Raw genomic sequence first — 16,683 nt, 5'->3', positions numbered from 1 at the left:
TAGATGGTAAAATCCTCTTAATACACAGATTTCGTCCAATATTTTTAGTCACACATTATGTACAAGTAACCATTGTCATGTGACTCTTATATACTTTTCCTGACATGTTGTAGCCCTGAGCGGCTCCAGGTAGTTTGTATTATTCAAGCAGCTCCTGTAGTGAGCCTCTCTCAGCCACTGACCAGTCCATCATTGTCCTCATAGAAGCACACGGACCAAAATATGCCACCAGAGGCCAACCACAAGACTTCTTGGATCTGGAAGTCACTGCTGCGTCTCATCTCTTTAACTCTGTGTGTGTCAGCGGCACAGAGTGTGACCTGGACAAAAGACCTGCTGGTACACCTCAGCACTGTTAGCTATGAAACAAAGTGTTTTTTTAGAGCCCTGATAAAAGTGTGCCACTGAAAAAATGATATTGAGTAAACAATGATAACTTTGAAAGGCTAGATTTTGATCAATACATTTGTATTTCAATGTGGAGTAAAGCCAGAGGTGCTCCTAAATTAAATCATAAAATTAAACAAAAAACAATATAGGGAACTTTTTCTTTATATGATGAATTGATCTGTACGTATATATAAGTTGTATATATACAGTTGTATATATACAGTTTGATATTTGATTAAGCTGTCATTTAGGCAGGGGGGATTAGGTCAATCAGAGATTTTGCTTTCGGTTAGACTTAAGAAGTTAATTTCAGGGTTTACACGTCTTTAAATTAAAGAGTGTTGTCTTTAAATAAAGTAATAATTTATCAGAAATGTAAAATGTTGAAAGAGGAAATAAACTTATTTTAATTCGGTTACCTGAAGAATTAAAATGACTATTTAATTGTTGAACTCTATTTTTAAGTATTTCGGGGGCATTTTTTCACATTATAATAACTGTTTGTCAATTGATCATTTGACAAACTAAATACATACAGATATATTGTGATTCTATTTATAAACATATTTGTAAATTATTAATGTCCAGATTTATTTCAGTGGTTCCATAGTTTTTAACAAGTACTTTTAGACCGGAAAAGCATATATGGCAAGGTCCAGCAAGGATTGTTGAGTAGGATCACATTTATAGAAAAAGTTATCCAAAGTAACGCATAATGGATGGTAGATACATGTATTGTCACTCAAATTAAATGGTTTCAAACCTGCATCTCTCTACATCACCTATAGTATAATTTAATTTAAAGGACTATAATAGAAAAAGACATATAATTGTATCTTTTAACATGTTTTTTTTTACTGAAGTTTATCCCAGAGAACTGGAGCAAATAATTAATTCCCATTGTAGAGTCAATACAATGTATTCAAATTACCTCTAATTTTCAGTCGATTGTTCATCCCTCTCCTCTAGCATCTAATCCAGTCAGTGTATGACAGGTTTTTTATTCTCATCCACCATGTAAGAGGTCCATTTGTGTATTTCTCCATAGAATCATATTTTAAACAGGAAGCCGGACTTCAGTCACGCACTGTCAAAATGCAGCTCCAAGGAGAATCTGAAGCACTCTCCTCGTGGAGGCAATGTATGTACCCTTCAATCTTCAGCTTCCTCCACTGAGGTAGCTAGATGTGAGTCCAGTTGGGTGACATGGAGCAAGCTGCTTCGTAGCTTTGCAGTCGAGTATCGTAGTACTCTAGTTGTATTTCCCCTATAATCCCTACTTCCCCGCTCCAGGTTGATTCCTGTGCTTGAAACGTATATATGTACTGTATACTATAATTTATTGTCTCTAGTTTTCCCGTTAGCTTGTGGGTTGATATTTAAAGCTTATCTGTACAATTGTTGTATTTTATACCAAATACTACCCACAAGCAGGTGGTAGCAACATACCAACTGCTGTCAGCCTCTGTTTTTAGCCACCCTGTGAGAGCAGTGCCATAAAGCCCAGAATACCTCAACTGAAGGCACCAAGGTGGTCTCATGATTATATGACCAAAGCCATATGTTGGCAAATGTCTTCTGTGCTCGTGTGCACTTGAGGTAGACACTTTAAGTCCCATCAAACTCTTCCCCACAGAAATCCCTCTGATAATTCATATTGGGTTAGATTCTACATGTTATTCATACAGTGCATATTGGGTCTGGCCTGTGTCTGGTAGTTATTTCCAATTGTGTGGTTGAAGCTTTGAAAGATCATCACAGATCCTTTATGTGGATCTATAAGTTAAAAGAGATTTTTTTACAGTAGAAAAGGTTCAGATTCCCATTTTCTGCTAAGGTGTTAGTTTGTTCAAATTCTAGATGAATCCCAGATGGAAGCTTCTTTTAGCTTTTTTAACTGTGCCACTCAAGTCAGGCTGTGGCAAGAAATCTGTCATTTTATGTTTGAATTTTATGATATAAAAAGCAAGTATATCAGTTAGATTTTGGAATTGTCTGCTGTAAGTTCTTTGCGCTGGTTGCAGTAAAGATAACAAATGTTAAGCATTTATATCATTTTAATGAGGAACAGATTATATAAGATCAGTCCTAATTAATAGTTGTGAAGAAGTGTTTCAAGACAAAGAAAGAATAACTTGGCACAGTTTTTATTTATAATTTATAATGAATTTCAAGCTTTGTTGGCAAATGTCTTCTGTGCTCGAATTTATGGTAATGCCGTTTTGATTCAGTTGTTTTATGCCTTTTTAATAGAAATAACTTAGGACCAGGGTTGCAAAATTCCTGGAATTTTCAAAGTTGGAAACTTCCATGGGAATTAACAGGAATATACGGGAATTAAGGGGAATTAACAGGAATAAACTGAAAATGTGTGGGTTATTTAAACTAACTGTATTTACCTTATCATATACAGACATAAATATAAACATTTTGTTTTGTCATAGACTGATTTTAGCCCTGAGGAAACTTTGGGCACTTGACTATATGCTTCTGCATCTTTGTGTCATTCTTAACATAGGTCTTTGACCAGTATGTTCAAATGCACACAGCCTTTCCTTCTACATTGGCTGGGGTTAAATGTCTCCACACATGAGATAGTGCACTTGGCATTGTTCTGTAGAATAAGATGAGAAAAGAGCTTCTTAAAAAACACTAACGCAATGCCAGAGATATAATTAGTTAAACAATTTGAATCGTATTTAAAAATATTTTACAATTGATGGATAAATGAATAGAACTAGGCTAGATGGACAGATGAACAATCCTCAATCAGCATGCTAATATATTTTCCCCAGTAATATCATCGAAACTTACCTGACTAGTCCTGCACACTACAGCAGGCCTCAATAGCCCTGCTGTAGTGTGCAGGATGCTGGGAATTATCTGTGCATGTGATGGAAGAACGCACAGTGGAGGGTTGAAATTCAACCTGCAGCGTGTGCTGAATTCAAATCATCTTTAAAATAGAGTTTTGAATGAGGTTTTTATTGCTCAGAGTTTAATTTGCGTATTTTTTTTTTTTTTTTCAAAATTCCCGAACTTAATATTCCCATGGAAAGTTTCCAGAAAGTCTCCAGAAATTTACCGGAAATGTTCCGCCCCTTTGCAACCCTACTTAGGACCCAAAATACATTTACTTTAAATTATAAATTTCACAGACCAAAAGGAAAGCAGTGGCAGACAAAACTGCTAATTGAATAAAGAATTGGACCCATTCAGTTTACCACCAACAAAGTCCTGTTTGCGTGTTAGGATTTCTCAGATTTGCCATTTTGAATAAGCCCCTTGTTCAAAACTGAAATACCTTCTGCATTTTTGACACATCTGTCTTTTATACTGTCTCTTTTTTCCCCATAGATAAGCTTTGAATCTATTTATATTAAAGTAGCCATAGGATATAGATAGTTCAGGGCTCACAGACCTCTCCACTCCTAAATAAACTGTATGTCATTTTTCTCCCCCTAGTTTAGTTTCTGTTGCTTTCAATGTTCTAGTGGGATCATGTGTATCACTGGTAGTATATGTCTGTGCCAACTGGTTGTGTCTGCATCTCACTCCTGCTCTCTCTCCTTGCAGCTACACAGCTGTTCAGTTATATATTTTGATCATCCTAATAGTCTCAAGTGTGACCTGCTTTCAATTTGCATTTATTCGTATTTGTATCTGAACAAAGGAAATGTTGACACCCTATTCGAGTATCTTCTCAAGGAGTCGACTTGATTTGTCTGGTGACACCTTGTGAAGCTACGATTTCCTGACTGTTCCTGAAGTACAAGCAAATTAATTTCAGTAATATCTTCAAACATCATGTTATTCTGTTACAAAGCCTTCTTCTTCCTACAAATCCTCAAGGGGACAAAAGGTACACCGACTCTCTTTGGCTTCAGTCACACAGCACCAACTTTTTGCAGGGAATCCATTGTTTCATAGGATGTCAATGTTGATTCGAAGAGGTATAGACAATCTGCTGAGGATTCACATGATGTAGCACATTTTACTACACACAGTGTCAAAGTGTCAGGCTATGAGACTATTTCCTGCCTTTTTCAACTGTTCTGATTATTAGCACACTGCCCCACAACCAAATAAACTAGCATATCAAGGATAGAACAAAAAAATTTGCAAAGGAGCGAAATTGTGTTTCAGAGATGTTTGAAATGTCGTGCCATGCCAGAACGCCTTCCGCGCTTCCTCCCACCTCATTCCTGACCTCCACCCCTGCAGGTTCTCATCCCCAGTGTTAAGCTGGACTATAGCCATGTTCAGTCTAGGTGTGGGTCCTTGGACAGGCGGGGCTACTCAGCAGGAGGTGGAAATGTGAGTCTTGTGCCACAAGTCCATTGTTTCAGTGTTTTTTCTGTATGTCCTTGTTTTATTCTTTCTTACTTCCCTTTTCTTTTCCACTTCTTTTACTATTTCCCAGTTTATGTCACTCATTTATTAAGGCATCATCTCTCTTTTCCTGATTGCTCTTCATTAACACAGCACCCTCCTGTTGTGCTTTGTGTCCGGCGAGGATTTATTTTATATAAAAAGCTGAACGTCTCCTCTTTTGGCACTTGGAAAAATCCAGGAATGTAGCCCTCATCAACAGTTTTTGTAGAGGGGCAATTATAAAAATAATTTTTTTTCAAAATTTTTGGTAGCAAGACTCTAGCCAACACCTCTCATCCTCAAAAGTATCATGTTGCATGAACCTCTTCCCTCTAAGCTGATGAACTCAGGTTACAGATGTTTAAAGCAGGTACAGTGTGTGCTCCATCTAGATTCCCTACTTTGTGTAATGCACATTATCAGAGCACATTGTGCAAGCCTAATAATAATAAGACAATTAAAATAATTTCGCCCACAGAATAGCCTGTTCTCATCACAGCCTCTGACAAGTCAGAGACGACAGAGGTGTCACATTTATAAGTGCAAAACTGCTTCATGGCTTTTTATGTAACCATGTTTGTTAAGTTTGAAAGAAAAGCAGCCGGAAAAATCGAGGATTTGCTATTCTAAGGAAATCCAAACTGTTTTGTCCTCAGTTTTGCGTCAGTAGCATTATTTAATGTGAACAAATGTGATTACTGTTTGGATCATTGTGCTGCGAGAATCTGTATTGTTACATACAGAAAGAACCACAGTATGCTCTGGTCTTCCAGTATATACACAACCTCTAATTCAACATAGAGACATCTGTTGTCTATAGCACGTTGGGACTGACAGATGGAGCCAAAAATCTAAACAGTATATAATAAGTAGATGTTACACTTTCATAGAGTTTACAAATTGCAAAAATAAAATAAACCATTTTACCTGTAAAAACCAAACAAAACTTTGTTATTTTAGTAACACTTGTGTGTAACAGTCACATAAACGAGCCAAATCAAAAGGTCAGGTATCTATTGTTGGACCACAGCAGGTGTCCAACGGCAAATTATCTCACTTAAAATCACTTGTGCAGCTTTATATACCGAGCACATGTCAAAGTTCAGGCCACTGATGAAATTGACAAGTGCCTAGTGGAGCTCAAGGTCACAGAGTCAGTGAGAGGGCTGTTAAATGGACCAATCACTGGACTAGATCCCCACAGCTTTAGAAATATGGAGATCAGAATGCAAAGTAAGATTTTCAGGCAGAACGATAGACACAGAGATCTTAACACTTGACCAAATTAAAACTCATAAATTGGTTGTCGGTCTATGTTTATGTCAAATCTGTGCAAAGGTTGTTTTTATCAACAAGAAGTAAAAGATGGATGCTTTCAAAAATATTTGCTTGAGTATTTTCTAAGTCTGACTTAGAAATAACAATATAAGAAATCTGGTTATCTGTTGTTTTCTTGGCCTTTAATACTGCGCCACTTCTCAGATGGGTTGTTCCCAGTATCTTGGAGACGTCTAGGACGTTAGGCCCCACTCATGCTTTTTAGGGTCATGAAAGGATCAATGTGACTGGCCATGATTCTGACAACCAGTAACACACCCACTGATCTATTTTGGCACCTTGTACCTTGGTTTATAAATAGATAGACGTTGTAAAAACTTTTAAACAGTTTACAAAACCCACTGGTTTGGATAGATCTGTTATCTGGGTGAAGTCTACTGTTTAATTATATATATAAAAAAAAAAACAATGGTGCAGATCTTCTTACCTCTTATCATAAAGGATTGATTGCAAATTTACCATCTGGAATTGAAGCAAATTTTTAAATTTCATAATAAATATTTTATTTGTGTAGCATTTCAAACATTTAATCATTCTTGGAAAGTCCAATTTCTATCAACCTATAAAACCACAACTAAAACCAGATGTTTTTTTTTTATTTATAAACAATGAAAATAAAGAGAAACATCAAACAAAATGCTAGATATCACTACTGGAGAAGTTAGCCAAGCAGCAGACTGATCTTCCTCCACGCCGACACAAACCACATCTCATCTTTGCTGGTGTTGTGCATGTGTAAAGAACACTGGATAGATGAACATGCTCCAGTGCAGACTGGTGTCGTGGCTTCTCACGCGGCTCATGGTCTGTGTTGTTCGTCTCACTTTTTCTGTTGAAAATAGTTTTCAGCTGAATCCGTGACTTGGCAAAGTGATGGATGACCACAGGCGTGACCCAGTGTTTGTGGTGCATCTCCTCATGTTCGTTGTGCTGTGCTTTAAGCTTTATATCTCAGCCCTGTTTGCTGTCTCATCGGTTCACTCCTTTAGGATCTCTCATGGGGTTTTCTCTTCAAATCCCCAGTGTGGGTCACATAGCCGCTGCATATATATATACTCTCCGCCTGTGGCCACTTTCAACTAAAAACACTGATCAGTGTTCTGGTGGACAGTATATCTGACAGGTCCTCTGGAAGTGCCGACACATTTGAGCGCAAAGTTCAGTCCCGGCACTCAGAATAGCTCGTGTTCAGTCTTGGTTGAGCTGGTTGAACAGACACCAGCAGGTCGCCTCCCAGCAGAGCACAAGGACTGTCATGTAATGGTCACTGGTTTTCTGCCCTTGTGCTGTCTTACTCGTGTTTTCACAGAATTAAGTACAATCTGACATCACTGTGTCAGAATGTAGATAGCTGCAGCTTTTCTTTCAAGACAATCTCAAGATAAGGGCAGAGCAGATGCACTATATTGTTCTCTGTAATGTATAAAGAGAAGATAGATGACTCCTAGCCTCAGTTTGTAACTGCATGCTCTGACCGGGGTTTTTCCTGTTTCTCTCAGGTGCAGATACAGTACAAGAAGATTGACTTGAGCCATGTGACCTCCAAGTGTGGCTCTCTTGACAACATCCATCATCGGCCTGGTAACCTAAGAGATCCTACTCAAGCATCCAGTTTACACTAGCATTAACACGTGACCTGGTTTCTGGATATGGTGAATCTATATCTGGATATCATATCTGTGTGAGGAAGAATCCATGCTAATGCAAGGTTTCTGAGCCGGTGGGCAAATTCAATCAATTCAGTTGACCTTATTCATCAGAGGGAAATCAGCCCAGAAATGCATTAGACCACTGAAGTCTACATAGCAGGCGAATAAATAAACAGTCCATAGCCTGTGTTCAGATGACAGATCAGTCAAACCTGTGCAGCTGTTAAATCGACATTAAACTTTTCTATTTTTTATTTGAATGACCTGGTGTCTGAAGTCATTACTGATTAATAAAAAAAGCATAGTTTAGTGCTGAAATGTTTGTCTGCACCACCAGAAGGGAAACTTAATGACAGTATGGAAAACTATTTTCCCCTCCCAGTTGGTTTTGTGGTGACTCCTTTTCCTCTTGCAACGCCATCTGCTGGCCGTTATCTGTCTGACTTTGGGCACATAAACACTCCTTCAGGACATTACTACCAAGGATGAAATAACCTTAGATGAATCTGGGAAAAAATGATGCAGACAGAAACTACAGTGGTAAACGGAGGCATACAACTGCAGTAGATATTCCTCTATATTTTTCTTACACTAACTTTGCTTCTTCCCAGGGGGCGGTCACGTGCGTATAGAGAGTGTGAAGTTGGACTTTAAAGATAAGGCCCAAGCCAAGGTGGGTTCCCTGGATTATTCTCGCCACATGCCTGGTGGAGGCCACATCCCGGTGAGTTTCCTCAATGGAGAAAACATGACAACAAACTAACAAATAGTAAATAATATTTAATCTACATGTCATTGTGTGCAGAATTTCCAGTTACATTAATTTGTTAATTTGAATGAAAATAATGTAAAGAGAAATACCCCTAGGCAAGTTTAAAATAATAATTATTCACACATAAATATGTAAAACATATAAAAAATGTTCATTCCAATCTTTCAAAAACTCCAAAGATAAAGGTAAAGTATATTCCGCTATAAAAAAGTAAGGTAAATGTTAATCGTGCTTTGGTGTCAACACAGGACTAAGCAACAGCCTTTGAGTGAGGACTTCAAAACAGACTCTGAAGTTAAACATCAGTTATAGCTGATCTAAAGTGAACTCACAAAAAAGCATTCCTATATTTTTTATTTGACACATAACGAACATGGTGTATTCTCCTCTATCTATTTCTCCCCTCGCGCCATCTTCTTTTATCAGATCGAGACCCACAGGCTGGCGTTCCGCGACCAGGCCAAGGCCCGGGTGGACCAAGGAGCCGAGATCAGTATCCAGTCGCCAGGCCTGTCTGGCACGGTGTCCCCCAACCGCAACCGGGACAGCCACCTGTCCTCCTCCGGCAGCCTCAACATGACTGAGTCGCCACAATTAGCGACCCTGGCTGAGGACGTCACCGCAGCTCTGGCGAAGCAGGGTTTGTGAACTCTGGACCCCGGACGCCCTCACCATGATCCACTGAAACTTTTCTGCCCACTCCTGCCACCCTGAGGCCAACCTCAGCTAAACCATGAACATCTCCGCCTCCAATACCCGTGTCTCAACTCTGAGTAGAAACTGAAGTTAGGAGCTGCTGTACTTTGGTCCTCTTTCTTTTTCATCTCTTTAAAGAGATGTGTGTTATTTCTGATTCATTCCGTTGGCCTCTCTCTCTTTGGATGACGTTGCATAGAATAGTTCAGATAGAGTGCTGGTCTTAGATCAGATTGAGGACTGGTCATTGACTTTGACTGTCCTGAATCAGTATTTTTGAAGAAGCTACAGCCTTGGCCAGCGCACCATGCAGCACGTGTTGTTCTTGCTCAGTAACTGTGCATGGACTCCAAAACCCCCCTAACAAACCAAGCATCCTTACTGCGAGTCATTCTTGTCATCCAATATATAATATATTCAACAAATATATATAGAAACATGTATAAAAAATATACAAGTCCTTTGCCATCTAAATGTCCATGAAACATTTTGAAAGGAAGCGACACTATGGCTATAAAATATACCTGTAAAATTGCGTAAGTGCAAGAACTAGGTCTCGTGTTATGACAAGCATGTATCGATTCAAATATTAAAAAGAGGCTATTTTGTAATTTAAAAAAAAGCAATTTTAGTAAGTTATTTCCTCACTTATTGGATAAGACTGAAGAAACAAGTTCATGTTTTGTAGTTATTAGTTGTTTACAGTGTAACGCTTGGTGACAGTGTCAGACAGCTGATGTGGTGTGGCTATGGGATGCATCGCCGTCCTGTTGAAGAGCATCATACACGCGTACCTGCTCAGTAGTTCATTATAGGATCCTGTTTACACGTCAGAAAGTTGTTACACACCGGAGTTGGTCCGCACGCCTCCATCCCAGAAAGGAAAATGGCAAAAAGTGTGTTGTCTTTACCGCTGCGGGTAATCAGATTACATGATTGACGAGAGAACAGACTGATGCTGCGCTCATCAGGACTGAATCTGAACCACAGAGGAAGACACCACTGTTTGCAACGGGTGATATAGAGGAAGAGCAGCTAGTGTGTGTGTGAGTGTGTGAGTGTGTGTGTGTGTGTGTGTGTGTGTGTGTGTGTGTGTGTGTGTGTGTGTGTGTGTGTGTGTGTGTGTGTGTGTGTGTGTGTGTGTGTGTGTGTGTGTGTGTGTGTGTGTGTGTGTGTGTGTGTGTGTGTGTGTGTGTGTGCGCGTGTGTGCGTGTGTGTGTGCGTGTGCGTTCGGTACAGATCCCACGTTGTTTTACCACAGATGCTACCATATGTGGATGTTGAGTGGCAATATGTTGGAGAAGAAAATGGATTTCTTTTCTTTTCTGCTTTTCTTTGGTTGAAACAACTATAATTAAAACAACACTCGATGAAGAAAAATAAATAAAACGACAGAGGAAACTTCTGTTACATCTGTTTTGAAAAAAAAGTGTTTTGGGTTATCTAGTTTCTCTTTCAAACACCATCTGTGGTATATCCTGCCTCCTGCCTAAATACTGCCCTCACCCGCGACTTGTTTGTTTGCTTCTGTGTTTCTTCTGCACCCCCCCCCCCCCTCCCATCTCCGTGTGCCCCCTCCCCACCTCCTGCTCAACCATACAGCAACTGTAAATGTATTTAAAAGGTCAAGTAGATGTACGCAGTTTTTCTCTTGTTGATATGACACCACTTACAATAATTAATGACAATAAAAAGGACAAAAACTGATGCCGGAGCTCTGTCTTCTTTTTCAAATGACAAGAAGGAAGTTTGAGAATGAGATTTTTTTTCATTAAAAGATTGACATCACTCTTATGTCTACAGGGTCATCGAGTCAAAAGCCGGTTAGCATAGCTTAGCATAAATTATGGGAAAAGCTGGCGTGATTATGTCTATGCTTACAAAATCCCTCTAGCAGCATCTTTTGTTATAGCCTGTATAGAATACTAAAGTGTCAAAATTAGCAAATCTGCATAAAGGGAATTGACTACAAGTTGTATCTTCATATTTAATTGATAAAGAGTATAATCAATAATCTAATATAATTCTGCAGGAACACTAAAATAACCTTGTTTTCTAAAACGCTTTATATATTTATTGGAATTGTTTGATCTTTTGAATAAATCAGTCAGAACTTCGTGGGTGAAATGGGAGTTTTTGAAAATTTATTGTGAAATGGCAGTGGCTACAATAAGTTAAGACTTAGGGAAGGGCTGGGGGGGAGGAGTGGATTCATTTTTGATGGTTGCCAGTCCTGGGCCAAATCAATCAGCTCACTGGCGGCTCGAGCGCCAGCCAGAGAGTAAAAACCAGTGACGATTCCAAAAAGAAAAAAGAAAAAAATATCCCCAATGAGACCTGGGTGAAGATGGTGAAGGACATCTGGTAGGAACGGATCCCACAAGAGGAAGGAGGATGAGAGGAAATAAAAGCACCAGTTGGACATACGAGAAGAAAAAAAAGTTTGGAACAAAAGCAAAAGGTTTCAAGAAATGACATCTCATAGTCCTTTGTTCCCCCTGCTTCCTCAGGTTGTAGCAGAAACAGTGAGTGGATGTCGTGACACCATGGGGTCTGCACATGTACGATGGTCACCAGCCTCAGTGGCAGGCTCCTTACACGGACATGATGTGCTTGACAAAGGCTGTGGCACACAGACAGACAGGAGAGGAGGGAAATGAGTGAGTTAGGAGACGAATAAGTAAATTATATGAAAAAGAAAATAGAAAACTAAAAAAGTTCCAATGCACAGCTACTATACAAATAAAATGAGACTGCTGTGATATTGTCTAGAACACCATAAAATGTCTTCAGCCTGGTTTAAACAACCTTATAAGTCACTACTCTATTTTCACTTATGCAAAAAAATGTAAGTTAAAACATTCTGGGTGAGGCCTTTTTTTAAAGGGTCACTCCAGACTTTTTATACTTTCAATACTATTAAGATGGGGATTCATTGGAATCATATAAGGGTCATATAAATTCAAAGCAGCACAGGTCAAATGTTCCTGAAACACCAGTTATTTCATATATCAAATAATAAAGTGTAGAATATAAAAACTTTGATCTTATCATGTGCACATATATTTTTGTTTACAACTCACCCTCATAGTTGATACAGCCGTTCTCGTCCTCCTGTCCTGCCATGAGACAATCGATCTCAGACTCAGTCATCTTCTCTCCTGTAGGGGGAGACAGAGGGACAACCACAGTTAACAACACAGTGACACACACACACGTGTAGAGAGAGAGAGAACACAGCACGTTCTTGGAGGCTCACTCACCCAGTGTTGACAGGACAATACGCAGCTCAGCGCCCATCACTGTGCCGTTGCCCTCCTTGTCGAAGACGCGCAGACCCTCAACGTAGTCCTCGAACTGGGCCTTGTTTGGGCTGTTGATGATGGTCTGGAGCATGGGCAGGAAAGACTCGAAGTCCACTCTCTTGTTGACCAAGTCTGCGTGACGGGAGACAAAAAGGACTGAATCGGCTGCACCAGGTGGACGACATCCTTTCAACATGTTGTTCCACATCTCCACTACAGCTTCAGCTTCCCATTTTGTATTTGCAAAAATAATAATGTTGCTAATTCTCCTTAAGGTTGCCGAGATTTATAGATTTCTGTGTCTTCCCTTATTTGTGAACCCTAAACGTTCAGTTTCAAGAGGAAGTAAAAGTAATGTTGCACTGACCTCTACAGGCTGAGAGCTTTAACTTCAGTTGCATGACTAAGCACTGAGATACCAAAAAAATGGAGATTCTGATTCAGCTCTGAGACTCTGCTCCATGTATTTTCTCAAGAAAATATGTTTTATAGTACAGGCTCTAAGAAAAGCGGCTCATGAGCCTGAACGTGATTCATTTCAGCCACAAAAGACCCCCCCCCCCCCAAAAAAAAGGGCATAACAGTGTGAGCACTGCTGTAAATGACTGGTACACTGCAGATGGCGTTGAAAGTAAATACAAAAAACATCAGAAATACGGCAAAGACCAGAGGTAGGTCTGTGTCTTCCATGTCCAGTAGGAAGCACTTCAGTCCCACGGAAATTCATTTAGATTAGTTAGAAAAAGTATTGTATAAAAATCTAAATGTAATGAATTGCACCAAACACCCAAACACAATGTCACTAATGAAATCATGTAGTGATGATTGCTCTCACCATCAGCGGAGGGGTTTCCCAGCAGTTTGTTCACCTCCTTGTTGGTGGGGTTCTGTCCCAGGGCGCGCATGATGTCGGCGATCTGGTTGTAAGCCACCTTGCTGTCACCCACTCTGTCGAACAGACCGAAGGCCTCCCTGTAGTCTGGGGGGGGGGGGGGAAGAGGACGTTAACATCTCAGTGGATTAATGTTGTTTGTGTGAGTTAGACATGTTAAAGTTTACAGAGACTAAACTTAACTTTGTGAGAACCTGAATACAGTGTGATATTATATTTGGTCTCGGTTTTATTTATTTTTTCAAAAATAACCTATAATTGTTATAAATTGAATATACTGCTTATTTGCTTATTTATTATAGTGATCTACCATGCTAGAGTTAGCATAGAGCTAAAATACAACAATGGAACTAACAGGATGTTTATGTCTGCATCTGAAACTCGATTTGGTGTCATCTCTTTATATATTCTCACAGGGTCCTATTAGAATATCATTAAAAAGGTTCATTAAAAATCTTTTTGCATTACCGTCTAATAATCTGTGGAGGTCAGTAGATGGAAATCTACTGTCCACTTCCTGCACTTTGCATAAATTTGTTTTAAAAGTGGACAAAAGTTGGTATTTGTATATTTAGACAATATTTATTTGAATGAGCCAAACAGTTTTCTTCATACTCGATATCCATGGATAAGTTTAAGTAAAATGTTTTATTATACCCACATTTTAAGTCAGTTGTATGAAGTTGTTGTTGACCTGCCAGCAGGTGGAGGCAGCTCCACTACAAACAAGGGCAAGACATTTCTCTGGGCTGTGGTATTAAGGACTGACCAGACTGACTCATGCCAAGCTGCTTCAACCTTCAGACTATTTCTATCTCCGCCGTCTCTCTCTCTCTGTCTCTCTCTCTCTCTCTCTCTCGCTCTCTCTCTTTTAAAAGACCACCTTGGAATTGATAAACATAGCTGAGAATATGAGCCCATTCCTTTTACAGGCACGGCCCTCTGTGGGTGATCTGAGTTATTGCTGACTGCAGTGTAACCCGCAGAGACCACACACAACAGGTCCGGTGCGATGGCGTCCACACCCCCGGTTATAAAGCAGCGACCCTACGTTTATCGAAAGCACCCAAACAAACCATGGTTCTTCTGAACTTTATCCTTTTGTGATCCCACTAATGAGCTTCTGAATATTTTTGGCTGCTGTAAGAAAAAGAATGTTGCCTCTTGGCAAATGCTCTGATATCACAGATCCGGTGACAGTGAGGCTCATGTCACTGGAGAGCTGCCAATAAACAACCTGCAAGTTAATCTGAGGACACAGGGATTGGTTGAATTGCGTTTGTGACGCACTGACTCCCAGTTACCTCATGAATGTGGCCCTGTGGCCTCCAGTCTATGTTTAATATGAGATTTAATGTGGTTTCTTTAGAAGATGAAACAAATGAATGCAGGTTTTTGATTTACCTGCTGCAGTACAATGAGCTGCTGCTTCTTTACAATATAAAGCCTGCAGATAATCAAACTCATTTTTTAAAACCCTGTTACTTGTAAATGCTGCACTGACATTTTTTTTTTATATTACCAATACATTGTTTTCGGATGTTAATTTGAAATAACATCTCAAAGTTTTCCAGCCATGTCCAAACCCATTTGTCTGCCATGAACAGACTCTTTTAAGATGTCTGTTGCAGGCTGGCTTTGACTTTAATTTAATCTCGAAGGGAGATTTTCTTTCGGTTCCTTATAATATGGATTATATCGATGAGCTTTCTGGTTTGCCAACACTTTGGCAGAATGAGACACTCAAGAAAAAGATGAGATGAGGTAGATGCAAAAGTAAAATTAGGTTTTCTTACCTTCAATCTGGTCTGCGCTAAATTCCACCTACAAGCAACACAAAGCAGCCCCTGTTAGTGTATGAACATACATATGCAAGAGTTCTGACACGCCATCAATAACCAACAACATAATCACTCATTGTCTTATTACTAAAAAGCATCAGCACAAACAGGCAATTTTTAGTCCCTTCTTAATCTGGGTACCACACAATCCGGATTAGGATTAAATTAGTCTCTTTGCCAATATTAAATTCACATTCTTGCTCCGGAGTCATGAGTGGTCCATCTTTAGCTACATTAACATGTCCACATTTGGTGTTAGCTGGGCAGCGTCATCACGCAGTGCGTCACCACTCTGCTCCAATCAGGAGAACCGGGGGGGGCGTGGTCTGAGGGACCATGGTGAGCTATCCATGGTTCTAGTCCTTTACCTCAGACCACTGCACAACCCTGAGGGGGGTCCTTTAAAGTCTGCAGCTGCTCCAACTCACTGGCCATAAAGTGAATGTCCACACAGGGGCCAGTGTGATGGACTTTGCCAGTTAAGTCAAAGTGAAGATAGATGTGCATTAGACCTTTAATTAAATAAGAAGTTGACCTTCTCTTCCATCACTATCCTTTTTCTTGGATATGATACATGCATTATATAGATGTATCTATCCTCTCTTCAATAATCAAAGCAGTCACAGAGTAATAGCTCTGAATATTCTCATTATCCTTCCTTTAAATGCATAAAATATAAACAGTTTCTCCCAGATCTCCATCATCATCATCATCCCCTTCGCATTTTGCAGTAGCTCTGCTTCTGCCATGCACCTCTGTGCGTAAAAGTCGAATCCCCGCTCTTCCCGAGCAGCCGTCCTCCAATCTCCATCCCTCCCCACCGCAGAGCACCTCATGCGTTCTACCTTGACGGCGGACAGGTCGACAGCTGGTGCTGCTGGAGCAGGTGCGGGCTCCGGGGCCGGGGCTGGAGCTGCTGCTGCTGGCTCGGCCTTCTTGACGGGAGCCTTAGGGTCCTTCTTTGGTGCCATTTCAGCGGTTAGTCAGATGTAGGACAATTCCCGGGGTTAGTGTGACAAGTCAAGGAGTGTACAGCACAAAGTGGACGTGACTCGGAGCAAGAAATCACCGTCTGGGCGTATATATATGAGGCTATTTTCCCTCTTGACCCCCGTCAACGCCTTCTCCGCGTAAGGATTGGATGGTTGGTGTGAGGGGTGTGTGTGTGGGTGGGGGTGGAGGTCCTCTCTAAACATGGAATATTGGGCTGCGGGCCAGCAGGTGTTAATTCTGGCCGTTGATCCATAATCATAAACGAAAACATCGGGAACGGTCTGAAATGTTATTTGACCCCAGGGCCATCTGGGTCTCAAGTCAAGCTGCTCCACTTTTTACGCACGGCGCTGCGCACCGTTACGCGTGACGCACAGGACTCGTTTCTCGTCTATTTGGGGAAGGAATAGGAAAGTCAAAGCCTGATAACAGC

General features: G+C 40.3%; 2 protein-coding genes across 8 annotated transcripts in view; one reads left to right on the top strand and one right to left on the bottom strand.

The window, feature by feature from the left end:
• The window catches only part of map2 (microtubule-associated protein 2), a 49,798-nt gene extending 40,627 nt beyond the window's left edge, over positions 1-9,171 (top strand). For 6 of the 7 annotated variants that reach the window (XM_062402633.1, XM_062402630.1, XM_062402631.1 and 3 more), the window contains 4 exons: positions 4,615-4,707; positions 7,602-7,683; positions 8,363-8,475; positions 8,950-9,171. In XM_062402633.1, the coding sequence (XP_062258617.1) occupies positions 4,615-4,707; positions 7,602-7,683; positions 8,363-8,475; positions 8,950-9,171 (510 nt within the window). The remainder of the gene's footprint in view (positions 1-4,614; positions 4,708-7,601; positions 7,684-8,362; positions 8,476-8,949) is intronic. The other variant, XM_062402629.1, reaches the window with a different exon arrangement.
• A 2,170-nt stretch (positions 9,172-11,341) lies between these two features.
• myl1 (myosin, light chain 1, alkali; skeletal, fast) lies at positions 11,342-16,321 on the bottom strand. The gene is made up of 6 exons (XM_062402635.1): positions 16,103-16,321; positions 15,213-15,240; positions 13,360-13,503; positions 12,483-12,656; positions 12,303-12,380; positions 11,342-11,842 (listed from the first exon to the last, which is right to left on the bottom strand). The coding sequence occupies exons 1-6, from the start codon at positions 16,226-16,228 to the stop codon at positions 11,814-11,816; spliced, it is 579 nt and encodes a 192-aa protein (XP_062258619.1). The 5' UTR covers positions 16,229-16,321; the 3' UTR covers positions 11,342-11,813.
• Between the last annotated feature and the right edge of the window lie 362 nt (positions 16,322-16,683).

Source organism: Platichthys flesus, chromosome 13, assembly GCF_949316205.1.
Source record: "Platichthys flesus chromosome 13, fPlaFle2.1, whole genome shotgun sequence".
Taxonomy (NCBI): Eukaryota; Metazoa; Chordata; class Actinopteri; order Pleuronectiformes; family Pleuronectidae; genus Platichthys; species Platichthys flesus.
This window is presented reverse-complemented; position numbering and strand designations above follow the sequence as displayed.

Bases quoted from the DNA above. Each gene is read 5' to 3' on its own strand.
- myl1 (XM_062402635.1), bottom strand. From the start codon at position 16,228: ATGGCACCAAAGAAGGACCCTAAGGCTCCCGTCAAGAAGGCCGAGCCA. The intron at 15,241-16,102 runs GTAGAACGCATG...TGTTGCTTGTAG, and splicing joins TCGACCTGTCCGCCGTCAAG to GTGGAATTTAGCGCAGACCA. The intron at 12,381-12,482 runs GTGAGTGAGCCT...CTCCCCCTACAG, and splicing joins TATTGTCCTGTCAACACTGG to GAGAGAAGATGACTGAGTCT.